Source organism: Electrophorus electricus, chromosome 9 (assembly GCF_041902795.1).
Source record: "Electrophorus electricus isolate QZ-2024a chromosome 9, ASM4190279v1, whole genome shotgun sequence".
Lineage (NCBI taxonomy): Eukaryota > Metazoa > Chordata > Actinopteri > Gymnotiformes > Gymnotidae > Electrophorus > Electrophorus electricus.
The window spans coordinates 24056890-24069224 of NC_137505.1; the positions used below are offsets into that span (position 1 = coordinate 24056890).

General features: G+C 45.4%; 1 protein-coding gene across 1 annotated transcript in view; it reads left to right on the top strand.

The window, feature by feature from the left end:
• The first annotated feature begins 9418 nt into the window (after window positions 1-9418).
• The window catches only part of LOC113591430 (R3H domain-containing protein 1-like), a 33353-nt gene continuing 30436 nt past the window's right edge, over window positions 9419-12335 (top strand). Inside the window, 2 exon segments of the mRNA XM_027031914.3 lie at window positions 9419-9557; window positions 10167-10380. Coding sequence (XP_026887715.2) covers window positions 10207-10380 — 174 coding nt within the window. The 5' untranslated portion in view covers window positions 9419-9557; window positions 10167-10206.

A 12335-nucleotide genomic window follows, 5' to 3' on the forward strand; every position in this document is an offset into this window, starting at 1 on the left:
CCAATGGGTGCTGTTTTAACTTTCTATAGTTTCTTTTTAAATTTATTTTATTATGGAAAATGCTCATAAAAGCATAGTGACTGAGTTCATCACAGTAATAATAGCATATGATCTTGATCAGCCTTATCCACAACCCTCAAGGTGGTTACAGCTGATTAATGTTGAAAAACTGAGCAGCGGGTTCACAGGTAATGGCCACTTTACAAAGCAAGATGGGTGTTCTCCACCTGCTCCTGTAGTTTCTGCCCTTGTACCGTTTACCCCACCTTTTACCAGCTACTAACAGAACTGCAGGGGCCTGGTGTTGTGGAAGACCAAGAAAGGATTATTACCTGGAAATGGACAGTGACTGAGGTGAAAAAGGTGATAATCCACACTTTGTTTGCTAAAGGCCCATAGCCTTCCCCCCGAGGGAAGGATTTCATCACTGAGACCCTGCCTCTGCTGCTCCTCTCCTCTCTTGAACTGTACCAGAGAGCGCAGTGGAGCTTCAGCATCTGTTTTTCTCAGGAGGCAGTTAGGTAAGGCACTCTGTGCCAAGACCAGGCCACGTGGTTGCCTTGTTAGCGCAGCTTCTCAACAGCTGAACTGCGGTGGAATTTAACTACGTATTAGCTCAGTTTGGGACATTGCTACCTTGTTAAACATCCTTTATGCATAAAGCTAACAGAAGGGTTGAGATGGACCTTGTAGGAAATATCTACATGGAGGATTTTTAGATGGCTGGGGATAATTCCTCAGGCTAGACCTTGCCTTTATTGTTTTGTCAGGCACTGACAAGTAATACAATCAGTGAAGATATGCACACTAATACAACTGGCCAGCCTTTAATATTAAAGACACATCCATATCAGCTATTGTTCAGTCAGAATGTTTTTCTTTCACGAACATTACATGTGACACGCGGCTTGTGGGTTAGTCACTTGGCTTGGACATTAGATCGCATGATCTATTCAAGTGTATTATTTTAAATGAATAAATAATGCAATTCAGAAACGCAACAAGCTCCTGGAAACAGGTGAAAATAAGAATTTGTAAATATGCGCAAATTGATTTATTTTTCGGTTGTCTTAAAAACAGTAAACGGAAGTACATGGTAGAACTTTGTTGTCCTCCAACTGTGTGTATTGTGCCTTGATAGAGATGGGTTAGTATATATTTTAAAAAGGGGTGGAAACCCCTCTCAGAATTCAACTTTTAAAGTAGTGTGTGATGACAATGGCTCTGAACAGCTTTTGTTTAATATTTTACTTCAGGTGAATCCAGAGGAGAATGTTTTGAGTGGTTCTAATATTGAAAATAGATCCTTACTTAAAAATAGCAATTTCAAAATGAGGCACTGTTTAGTGGTGCTTGGTTATATTATTCTTATAGCACCACAATGCTTGCGCTATGCCATCCAGGAAAATCTTGGAAAAACATTTTTATTTATGGTTAAGGTTTACAAACTTACAAAAATACAAAGTGAAAAGGTTTGTATGCAGCAGGCTTTCAGTCTCTCAATATTATCAGTGCTATGATTCTGTGGTTCAGCGTCACATTAACTAGAAAGCAACCCATCGAGAGCAGGTGTACACATGGCATATAGGAGGCATGATGACACCTCATCACACTCTTTGGTTATGTTTGTCTGTATAGGCTAAATATAGGTGTCAGAAAGGTGAGCCTTGCACCTTATGAAAATGTCAGACATTTTGGCAATTTAAATATTAATGTATGATAGTGCAGGCTTAATAGTATAATAGTTTCTGTATCACATTACAGTTCCTTGGCTCATTTTACATGTCTTAATCTGATTTTTGCTAGTGTATCCAGATGAAACCCAGCTGTTGTGATGTGGATGCAAGCTCAGATGAGGCAGGGATTCCCACCGCTGCTGTTTATAAGCTGTTTATATTTTCCTTGTTGAAGTGGCTTTCCGCACGTTGAGGTGTGTGGCAGGCTCTTGGGTCTGTGTAGTAGGACCTTTCCCAGGTTTAAGGTGTTGAGTGAGTCAGCTAAGAATGCTTAAATGCATTTGGTATCCAGGTAAGCCATGTATACGAACAGCCTAATATGGATTCCCTTGGGGTTCATAAATAAGGACCAAAGGATCAAATACTGCTATTACTACTGATGATGATTCTTCTGAAGTTCATTAAGAAGTATCTTGTTGCTGCTGTTGTATTTTTACAAGTTCTGGTCCCAGTGTGGATTGTTGTTGTTCTTAACTTTTGGTCTCGCTAACCTGTCCTCATGGTTTGGCTAACGGCATGACGAAATGATTCTGTGATCCTGTACCCTGTGCCTTTTAAGCGTAGCAGACAAGACTGAGCTTTTGTGTAGCCTTCACAAGCTGTCTGCTGGCGTCTTGATTAACTGCTATCTCCTAGACAACAGAGCATCTCACCATCTATTATTTTGACATGGGCATACACAATATACTGGACTCTCAAACTGGGGCACCTGTAGTTATTTATTCAACATCACCACCCCTGATTTACGATCAGTACAGTGTTGTAATTTAGTACATATAGGGCCAACGTTGACACATGTTCTTTCTAATTGAATAGCTAAGAGGATCGTTTTCTTCTGGGAAGCAGGCAAGGGCAATTAGGGAAAAGTTGTTCATCTACGAGTTTATGTTCATCTTTCTGGCTGTCAGTACGCTATTGCCAGGAGCCTTCTGTGTCACTGAGCTTGGTGCACCTGCAGGTGAGTGGTGTTGGGGTGACTGAATTGCTGACTGCATAAGTGTCACAGCTTTGCCTCAGTAACCTGCTCTGCATTTGTGAGAACTAATAACTGATTCTTGTGCTTTTTACAAGTTGTGTCATCACTTATCTGGAGTCTTTTATCAAGGCAAATTCATGAAGACATTTTCTTCGATCAGCCCGGAAGTCACTTGCGAATTGTGTAACAAAGCTGTGAAGGCACCCTGGCAAATCTAGAGGTGAGCTCTAGCCAGGCCACGTGATGTGCTTTTTTTTTTTTTCCTGCGGAAGCTCAGGCTGCAGCGTGTGCCAACATCTTGGGCCGTGCACCCCACCTTCCCGCCACTGTTCACCCCTCCACCGGTCTGCTCGTGGCGCCTGATGCCGAGCAGTGATCCTCAAAGAAGCGTTTGTGAACAAGCCCCTTTGGGCCTTTGGAGCGAGGGGTAGCACAGGGTCCTGGGCAGCCGGCTCCGGGTCGCGGCCCACTGCTGCGGCGTCAGAGGTTGGACTGTGTGAGCGACTTCCTCAGGGCAGCTTGGAGTGTAGCTGTGCTAATAACACGCGTGCACGTTTGTGACTACCCTTTTCAGGTGTAGAACGTTCAGATTTGATCTGCAACTCGACCTTGTCTGCACCGATTCGGCAATCAAAGGGCATAGAAAGCTGCAGTGGGGCGGGGGACTGCTTGGGGCAGTGCTGGGTGGGAGGGGTGGGGTTTGGGGGGACCACTAGCAATGCCCCACTCCCGTGGTTTTCCTTTTCATCTGTTCAGCTGAACTTTAGAGCTTTCTCATCTTATTACCAGGATATCCATGGCTGTGTTACTGATGGGCAAAGTCTTCACGCATCCTCGTTTTCTGCTGTCCTGGGCGAGTAACGTAAACAGATTTAATGAACTCGCCGCTCTCTCCCAGGGCCTCTTTGTGGAGACTCCATAGCGCTTTATTGCGGCCGCGTGTCATCAGTGGAGGCGCAGGGCGAGCGTTCATTCGCATACTTGCCTCCCGTAATTGTCTTAAGAACAGCTGACACACGCCTGCTCTACGGACCCCCTGCCTGACAGCGGAACGTGTTCAGGCCCAGTCTGAGAGGAAGGAGCGGTGAGGACTCCAGTCCCTTCTTACTCGCACATTATAGCTGTTAGCTGTTTTACAGAGGAAACGGAGCTGACTTAAATGTGGGAGTCCACACGTATCACGGCGGATATGGGAAACTGGAGCTGCAGACGTGAGAGAAGAGTCGTCGCATTCTGGCTTCCCATATCCTTGCACTCTTTTGACATTGAGTTCTCCGTCCTTTAAACAAAGTGAATGCATTCTCAAAAAGCTTGTGTGCAGTAAATATCGTACCATCCTCATGTTGGGTGCGAGAGAATTCTCTTTAATGTTTTCTATTGAAATTGGTGTGTTTGTATTTTACTATGAGTGACTCTGACTCTGGTCCTCTCCCTCAGCTGAGAGAACATTTTACATAAGAGGCGTTTTAGGTGTTCAAATTAGAAAGATTTTCGGAATTAATCGATTCATCTGACTCGCAACCAAAGCTCAGAGTGAGTGCCATGTTCACCCCTTCTGGTCCTCCGAGAAATTGATTCACACGAGTTTTCACTCCCCCCTGACCCCTGTATAAGGATGCCGTGTGATCGTATGTGACCCAGCCTCCACGAAGGCGCTTTCACCCCCCCCCCCCCCCCCCCGAGGCTCGCTCTCTCACTTGCGCAGGATGTGATGGTGCGGCTGCTTTTCAGGGGTGGGAAGGTAAACCGCCCACCGCTCGTCCTGACGCCCCTGGCTGTGGATGTTTCACTAATGAAGAGCTCAATTTAGCCAGTGACGCGACGTGAGCCAAGCCGCGCGCTCTGACTGGCTGAGCACATTGCTGACATCACGCAGCCCAGCCGTTGATTTGCCGCTGTCTCCGAGGCTCCGGGGCGAGAGTCTCAACCATGGGCTCTGGCGCTTAGGCACAGACGGAGCTAGCGCCGCAGAGAGAAAGAGAGCGAGCGTGAGAGAGTGGGAGAAGGGGGGCTGCTTTTGGGAGCTTGCTCGACGCAGCAACTGCCACAGCCAATGCAGCCTCTGGTACTATGGAAACTAAACCTCTGACCAATGGAAATAATGGTGGCTACGATGTGTCAGGTGAGTGTGTGCAGATGCTCAAGAGGTGCAGGTAGGCTGGCGAAGTGAATATGAAGTACGTCAAATGAGCTTTTTGACCACCAAAGCATATTTAGTTTTCCTTAGTCATTTTCTTTAGTCACTTATAGTTCTAACGCTTGATGTAGGCTACAGTTTGCCAGATTGATATAAACAATGTTTGTTTATCTATTTTATTTATTTATTTTGTCATTTATTTATTGGTAGTGCTACTTATGAAAGTCTGAAACCTTTTGTGTTTTGTGAAGGGATACTTTTTTGTCAGGGTTTTTCATCATTATTATTATTATTATTTGTAGAATTTTACTTTTTGGACTTTTCTCCAGAAGCGCTAACATTTTTGCGCTGCTTTCACTTTCAAAGAGGAGGGTAAAAGTGACACTACCTCTCTCCCCTGCCGAGGTCTTTTGATGTCCTGTGAACAGCTTCCTTGCCCCTTGACTGAGCTGAGCCACTAGTCTCTGAGTTCATACCCACTGAATCCATACCCACTGTGCCATGCTAGGATGGAGGTGGGCTCCAAAACTGCCACGGTTTTTTCTGCTCTAGCAGGGATTGTTGATGTAGACAGGCACTGCTGAGTTGGATGTTCTCCTGGCATGATGGGTTCGTAGGACCGTGTGGGTTAATAGGTGTGGGCAACGGATCTCTTGTTTCCATCCACAGAGGTGAGGTTGGGACGTCTTTGCGCGATTTGCTCTGAATGGCTTATTTGAATATTTTTGTGAAGTCACAGCAGATGAAGTTGCTAATTATGCTTGTGCTTGTTTTTGTGCTTTGTTTTTTGTAAAATAATTTGTCACTTAAAAAAATATTTTTGGTGCATTGTGCAAAAACCTAATGCCACTCTTGAGGTGGTTAAATGCAGACTGTGAAATATCTACTTCTTAATGTCTTAAATTGGGCGTTTAGTGTTATCTTATTTAGTAATTGCTCTGATATTTTCTTGCAGCAGCTCTTTGGAAACCATTAGTAGGTGACTTTTAATGCTAATTGTCCTGGGTTTTCTAAATGGTCAAGTGTAATTTCTAATATTTTAGCTTCTGTTTGTTCAGTTCCATTTTGTTAAATAGGGCAATTAAGCCCTTAAGTTGTAACTGTGGCTAGTTACAGCTAGTAACTGTGGAAGATTTGTTAATCTTATAGGCAGGATAAGCAGTGAAAGGATGCACAGTGAAATTAAGTTTCTGATGATTTTTACATTTTTTTTTATCTCATTATCCTTCATAATTAAAAAAGAAAAGCCCACCCAGACATCCTAACCGTTGTGTCCTGTGAGCCAGCACACAGCATTAGTCTGGCTGCTGGCGGTAGACGGGGGCACAGACGGCAGCAGGGAGAGGCATCTTCAGAACAGCATCCAAGTGACCAATTCGTCTCCCTTTCAGCCCTGCTGCGCTGACAGTGGCACATACCCGATGTACAGCTCTCCTCTTTGGCATGGAGAGAGAGCCCTCATTTTCAAAACTGAAGTCCCGTTAGTAACTAAATGCCCAAAACCGTACGAGTGACTTACTCTTCAACTAATACTAATCTATTAGAATGTCTTGTAATTTTTATAGATTTTTTTTTTCTTTTTGTGCACAAGCCTACCTGTTGTGGTAATTTTTGAAATGTAAAGGACAAAGATATTGCCGCGGAAGTTTTTGTTCCTCGTTTTATTAATTTTTTCATTCTATGTTTTTATTGTGCTTTCTCTCCTGGCATTTATTAAGGTATCAGACGTGACTCCGATTGGTATTCTGCTCCAATATCAGATCCTGCCACTCATCTCAGTATAATTGGCTGTGAAATAATAATCGTCCAGCAGGGCTGATAGGGAGTATATTAATAAGGTGTGTGTGTGTGTGTTGGGGGGAGGTGGGGTGTACAAGAAGTGCAAAAAGCTCAGCAGATATAACACATGTGATGTAGCTTCAGATGATATTGAACATACTGGCCTATGTAGAAAAATGCAGCTCTTGTATATAGGATTGATGGTGGAAGTTGTGACATGCATGTCTTTTTATTTGTGTCTTTTTTTTTTTTTAAGTAATTATTATTGCTGATTTGGGTATGAGATTCTAGAATCTACATATCATTTACCTTCCTGGCTTTCCACTTCAGTTTTAAGTGGGTACATAAATTATGGGCAGTAATAAAGCTAATATAAGACCAGAACATAATGAGAGCAGTCAGTGCCGCAATACCCACCTTGACGCTAGTCTCACTTTACAAACGGCAGGTAGTGCAAACTGATTATTCGTCTGTGCTAACAAAATCGGTGTGTGTGTGTGTGTGGGGGGGGGGGGTGTGTGTGTGTGTGTGTGTGTGCGCGCGACACCAACACAGATATCTCATTTGTATCTCCAAGGATTCATTCTAGGCTGTTAAAGGAGCATTAGCAGACAAGAATTCTTCAGCTTGCAGACCCAGCTATGTGCACAAACGCACGCACACACACACTCTTGCACTCGCGCCCGTAAGCCATCTCGCAGTCGGTCACAAGACAGAAGTTCAGACTGATTATGCTACTCTCAAACACCTGCTTCATTTTTTTCTTCGTGTTCATTTTTCTCCATTTCTCTCGTTAGCTAATAGCACTGAGAACTGCTATTACGCATTAAATGGCCACAAGTCCGTTTCAAATGCTGCCGCTGTCTCGTGTCTGGCTGGCACACACCAGCCAATTATCTGGAAATGTGGACCCAGCTCCTCACAAAACGCTCCTGTTCTTGGAGAGAGATGAGAGGCCCCTTAAGAAAGCAACCAGCTTGGCAGCACTCCCACCCCGCTTTCTGCTCAGAAAGAAGACAGCATTTTTAATGCTTAAAATTAGTGTATATTAAAATTTAGACTTAGTTATTACAAGTTAATAACTGATTTTTTTTTTTTTCAGCAGGCAGACTTTCTGTTCGGTCCCACTCAGTTCATTAGCAAGGACGTAAACGATGGCACTGTTACACAGCCATAACACAGGCTGGGGAGAGCCATACCTTTTAAGATTTGTGGCATTTATTGTTTTCACTTAGCCTCACCTTACAGTTTCACTGTGCCACCATATGTCTCCTACATGTTATATTTACTTTATTAATGTAATACATTTGCTCAGACGTCGCCTAAAGGAGGTTGCCTGGGCTTCTTCCACGGATGCTCGTGTACCACAGTTTTGTGGTGGTTCTTTAACGACCCTGGTATCTCGCTCTTTTGAGGCTGACGAGTCTTGTTTGTGGGGTTGTGGAAATGCGGGGTTGGGTGAGCGGCAACCAATGAAGAAACAAAGGATGAGCCACGGTGGTGATCCCTGTATGCGGCAGCGTCTGAATGCCCTTCAAGTGGCGCTTTGGCACCCGCTGTGAAACAGAAGACATGCGGTGTGGCTTACTGGCCACTGTCATTGGCTATCAACCCCCCCCCCCCCACACACACACACACCACCATTTTATGTTTATGGAGTTTATGAAGGTCATTTAGAAGGATATGTAGGGGTCCTACATGAGCGTGACAACATGCCCAGACAGTGAAAACACACCTCTGGATGTTTGACTTCTCCCATCCAATACATGGTACAATGCGCAGAGTGCTAGTTGGCAAATGTATGTGTGTATCCACATGTGGGTGGATGATTGTGCTCCTCTACACCTGTCCCTTCCTGTAACGGACCCACACCCCCCCAAGCATGCACCCACCCTCAAGCTCTAGATCTCATGAATCCAAATCAGCCAGGGCCATCAGCCCCTTAAATTATGCACCCGTGGCCTCCATGGCTACATTAGTGTGATTAAATGCGCTACATTGTCGTCGCATGGCACCACCAAGTGTTTGCTTAGGTGTGTCATGTCCTCCAATTCCAAACACGTCTCTTTGATCTCTGGCCCTAGCAGATAAAAAAAAAAAGGGGGGGGGGGGTGATGGCAGGGACATATCGGGCCACCTTGTTTTGAAATTCGACAGCGTGTCGACTGCCTCCACCGATCTGTCTGGTATTTGTTGCTTTATCGACCCAGCAAACCACTTCCCTGCCACACACGGAATGGAAGTTGCAGATATTTATCTTGTAGCTGAATGTCCAGCCATGGCATTTCACCGAGAAAGAGAGGGGCTCTTGGGCTGCAGCTCTGTGGAAGCGCCTGGTCTCACTCCGTTTCTCTCCAGTCTCACAGTTTCAGGCTGTCCATGTCCCCTTTTGCACATTTGTCTCCCAAGCTGGTTCTGCTCATGGAGGCGGGTCCTCATGCGCTCAGTAATTGGAGAGGATGTTGTAGCCTGTGTGATGCACCGATATAACCTAGTCCACCCGCCGCCTCACCCAGAGAATATGCACTGCTAAGACATCACTCGACAGGAGTAACGAGCCCCTTGTTAACTAAAAGCTCGGCTGCATTGCAGAATACTCAGCTTTTGCCGGTCAGTAAAGCAACCCAAATGAGCTCTTGCGGGATCACTCCTGGCATGTGCAGTACGGCAGTTCCTGTTATTAGCTCCTCTGATTGGGTGTGTCCTCTCGTCCTCAGGTTCCTGAAGGCCATGGGTTCCTTGTCAGCCGCCAGCGCTCTTCTGATCCGGAGCGTGTGCTGGTGACAGGGACATGGGCCTCTTCCTCAGGGCTTCCAGCACGCTCAACACAAGCGACAACCTGGTCCACAGCTCCACTGACAGGGACGCGGGCTTCACCCTTCTCGCCAGGGCGGCGCCAGCACCGGCCCGGCACGCAGCACAACACTGGGTAAGGGAGGAGCTAAAAAACATCAGCAAAAGCAAACGCCTTGTCTACAGTGGGTACAATAATGGAAGGTCTAAGCTCAGATCACAGATCAGTTTCATATAGTTGGTACACAGGTACACTTTTTTCATAGCTTCTTGAACCTTCTGGATCATCTGTCCATTCTCCGAGACGTTCAGTGGGATTTGTAGTGTCACATGGCCAAAAATCTCACTGTCCTTATGTGTTAATGGAATGGATTGACAGAATGCTAATTAGCCTTTTTTCCCTGTCTGAAGCTAAGTGGTAAATGGGAGAATTGATGAACATAAATCTGGGATCACCCACAAGAGTAGTCTCAGAATTTACTTTCTCATTGTTTGTTCTCTTAGGATTTAAGAAATTGGATATTACCACCAGTTGAATAAATATAAAGTTATAGTTTAAAAATAAACATTTCATCCCAAGAATATTCATTCTCGTTCTCCTGTATGCACGTTGGAGAGGAATCATCAAATGAAGGGTAAATCCTTCCTGCCTTGGTGCCAGCCACAAGCGATTTACTACAGCCAGCTTTGCATGCACAGGAGTATCCCGCTCTGCCTAAAACCAGCACCTCTCCACCTCCTCCAGGTCCCAAGCTCCTGGTAGACGCTCCAAGTAGCCTTCTCTAATGAGGATGTCCGAGACTGTCGCTGTAAAGGACACGAGTGAAACTATGAGAGGTCTGGAGGCGGAGGAAAGCCGCTCAACACCAGGGGCCAACAGCCTCACAGAGTCTGAGAGCCGGGAGCAGACCGAGCCAGACGGGGAAGAGAACTGCTGCGATGACAAAAGTGAAACGCAGGTAAAACACGAGGGAGGGGAGTGCTAGAAGCAGTGGCCTCCACCCTTCTGCCTTTCTGCCGAAGGACTGTATGGAGAAACCTGCCGAGAATGAACAGAATTTATCCATGTAAAGGTCTGTTGAATGCAGCCTTCCTGCCTGCGACTGCCATATAAGGATAGGGGCTGGTTTTAAGCTACAAAAATTTAGTGTGCGAGACTGAAGATGAGCATTGTTTGTATCGGCTTGCGGGTAGTCAGGTGATTTAGTTGAACTTTGGTGGTGCTGTAACCTTTATATATAGGCATTGTCCAAAAAAAAAAAAAAAAAAAAAAATTATATATTATATATATACACACACTTTTTCAAAATAGGCATTGCCATACAAACCAAGTTAAACTGATGTGCATATGTAGCAGTTTGGAGATATGATTGTTTGGGAAAGGTATTCTCTCATTATTACACAAATATTTAATGTTGAGTAATGGCCTGCACTCTGTTTTGATTTTGTAGTACAAAACACACATTCTTTTGTGTGTTTGCTAGTGATCGATGAGATATCGACCATCATAATTATCTCTATTCTTCACAAAAAAGAAAAAACTAAAGATTGTGCCTAGAGGTGTGTATCGAGTGAATCTTCTGAAGGAGAGAGGTCAAAAAAACAAATCGGTGAAACGATTGTTCTGATACAGCCCAGGTGCATAGGGGTTTGAGGATGGAGGATGGGGTGAGGGCTGTCAGCCAAGCTCAACCAATCAATCGTCAGGTAGTTGTGTTATGAGAACCAGCTGAGATGGATGCACCTCACCCCACTCCTGCTTGTGAAGGTTAAGTTGTTGAAGGTTAAAGTAGTGCATCTTTATTTATTTCTTTATTTGCTTATTTATTTATTATTTGAGAGACACCTAAGCGAGCAACATTTCTCTTTGATGTGGTGACATTTCCCTTTTGCCGTCCGCTCTGGACCTGTGTCGGGCCTCCCGTTCTCTTTCCTCTTGTTTCATTCCACAAATTGCCTTCTTCCTTCTGCTCCTTGAGGAGCTGCGGCAGCAGGCTGCGATTTCGGAGGGCTGTGTGACCAGCCGTGTGGCTGGCAAGCCGAGCTTCTCCTCAGACTTCCTCTGTGTCGCCCTTGGGGGTGGGGAAGGCCATCTGGTGCCCCCCACCCAACACCCCTCTCACTTTTCGCAGATCCTAGACGCCTCACTGCACACAATGCAGCACTCCTTGCTTCTCCCTTTTATTTCTGCAGTGTACACACATTTCCCAATTCTGTTTTCCCTCTCTGCGTCGCACCGCGTGTTCCGCCGGCAGCTCTCGCCGAGTGCTGTGTTCGCCAGCGAGGCCGCGTGTGGCTTGGTGCCAGGCCCCACCACTCGGGGACTGAGATGCTCAATACCCAATTAAGGGTGAATAAGCATCCATCATAATTTTGTAGGACCACTATGAGTTGATCATTACCCGTGGTCTGCTGGTGTCTGCGTGAGCCTGGGGGAGCTCCGTCGCAGAGAACAGAAGAGGAGATGAATGGGGCATGACAGTGGCCCAAGCTTTCTCCTTGATGCTGTTTCCATTTGTTACATTTTCTACTTTCACCTGGGAGAATATTGGCAATTTACACACCGTTTCTGCCCATTTCCAGGTGTCCGACACGGCCCAGTTGCAAAACGAGTCTTTTTCCCAGGCGTGTGTATTCAACACATTGACTTTTAGCACTCACAAGGCATGGTAACTACTTCACACGTCTGTGTGAATAATGACGTTTCCTTCTATAAAGACCTGTCACAAAGTGCTGTTCAGTCTGGTGGGGGTTGCTTCCTCTTCACACACTTCATATTTATTCACTAAAAAACCTTGTCCAGTTCCTACATACTGTTTGCTCATTGTTCATTACCTTGTGTTTGTTCACAAGTAGGTGGCTGTGATATTGTATAGTATAAACAAGAATGGTGACAGGTGCCGGCAACACAGCT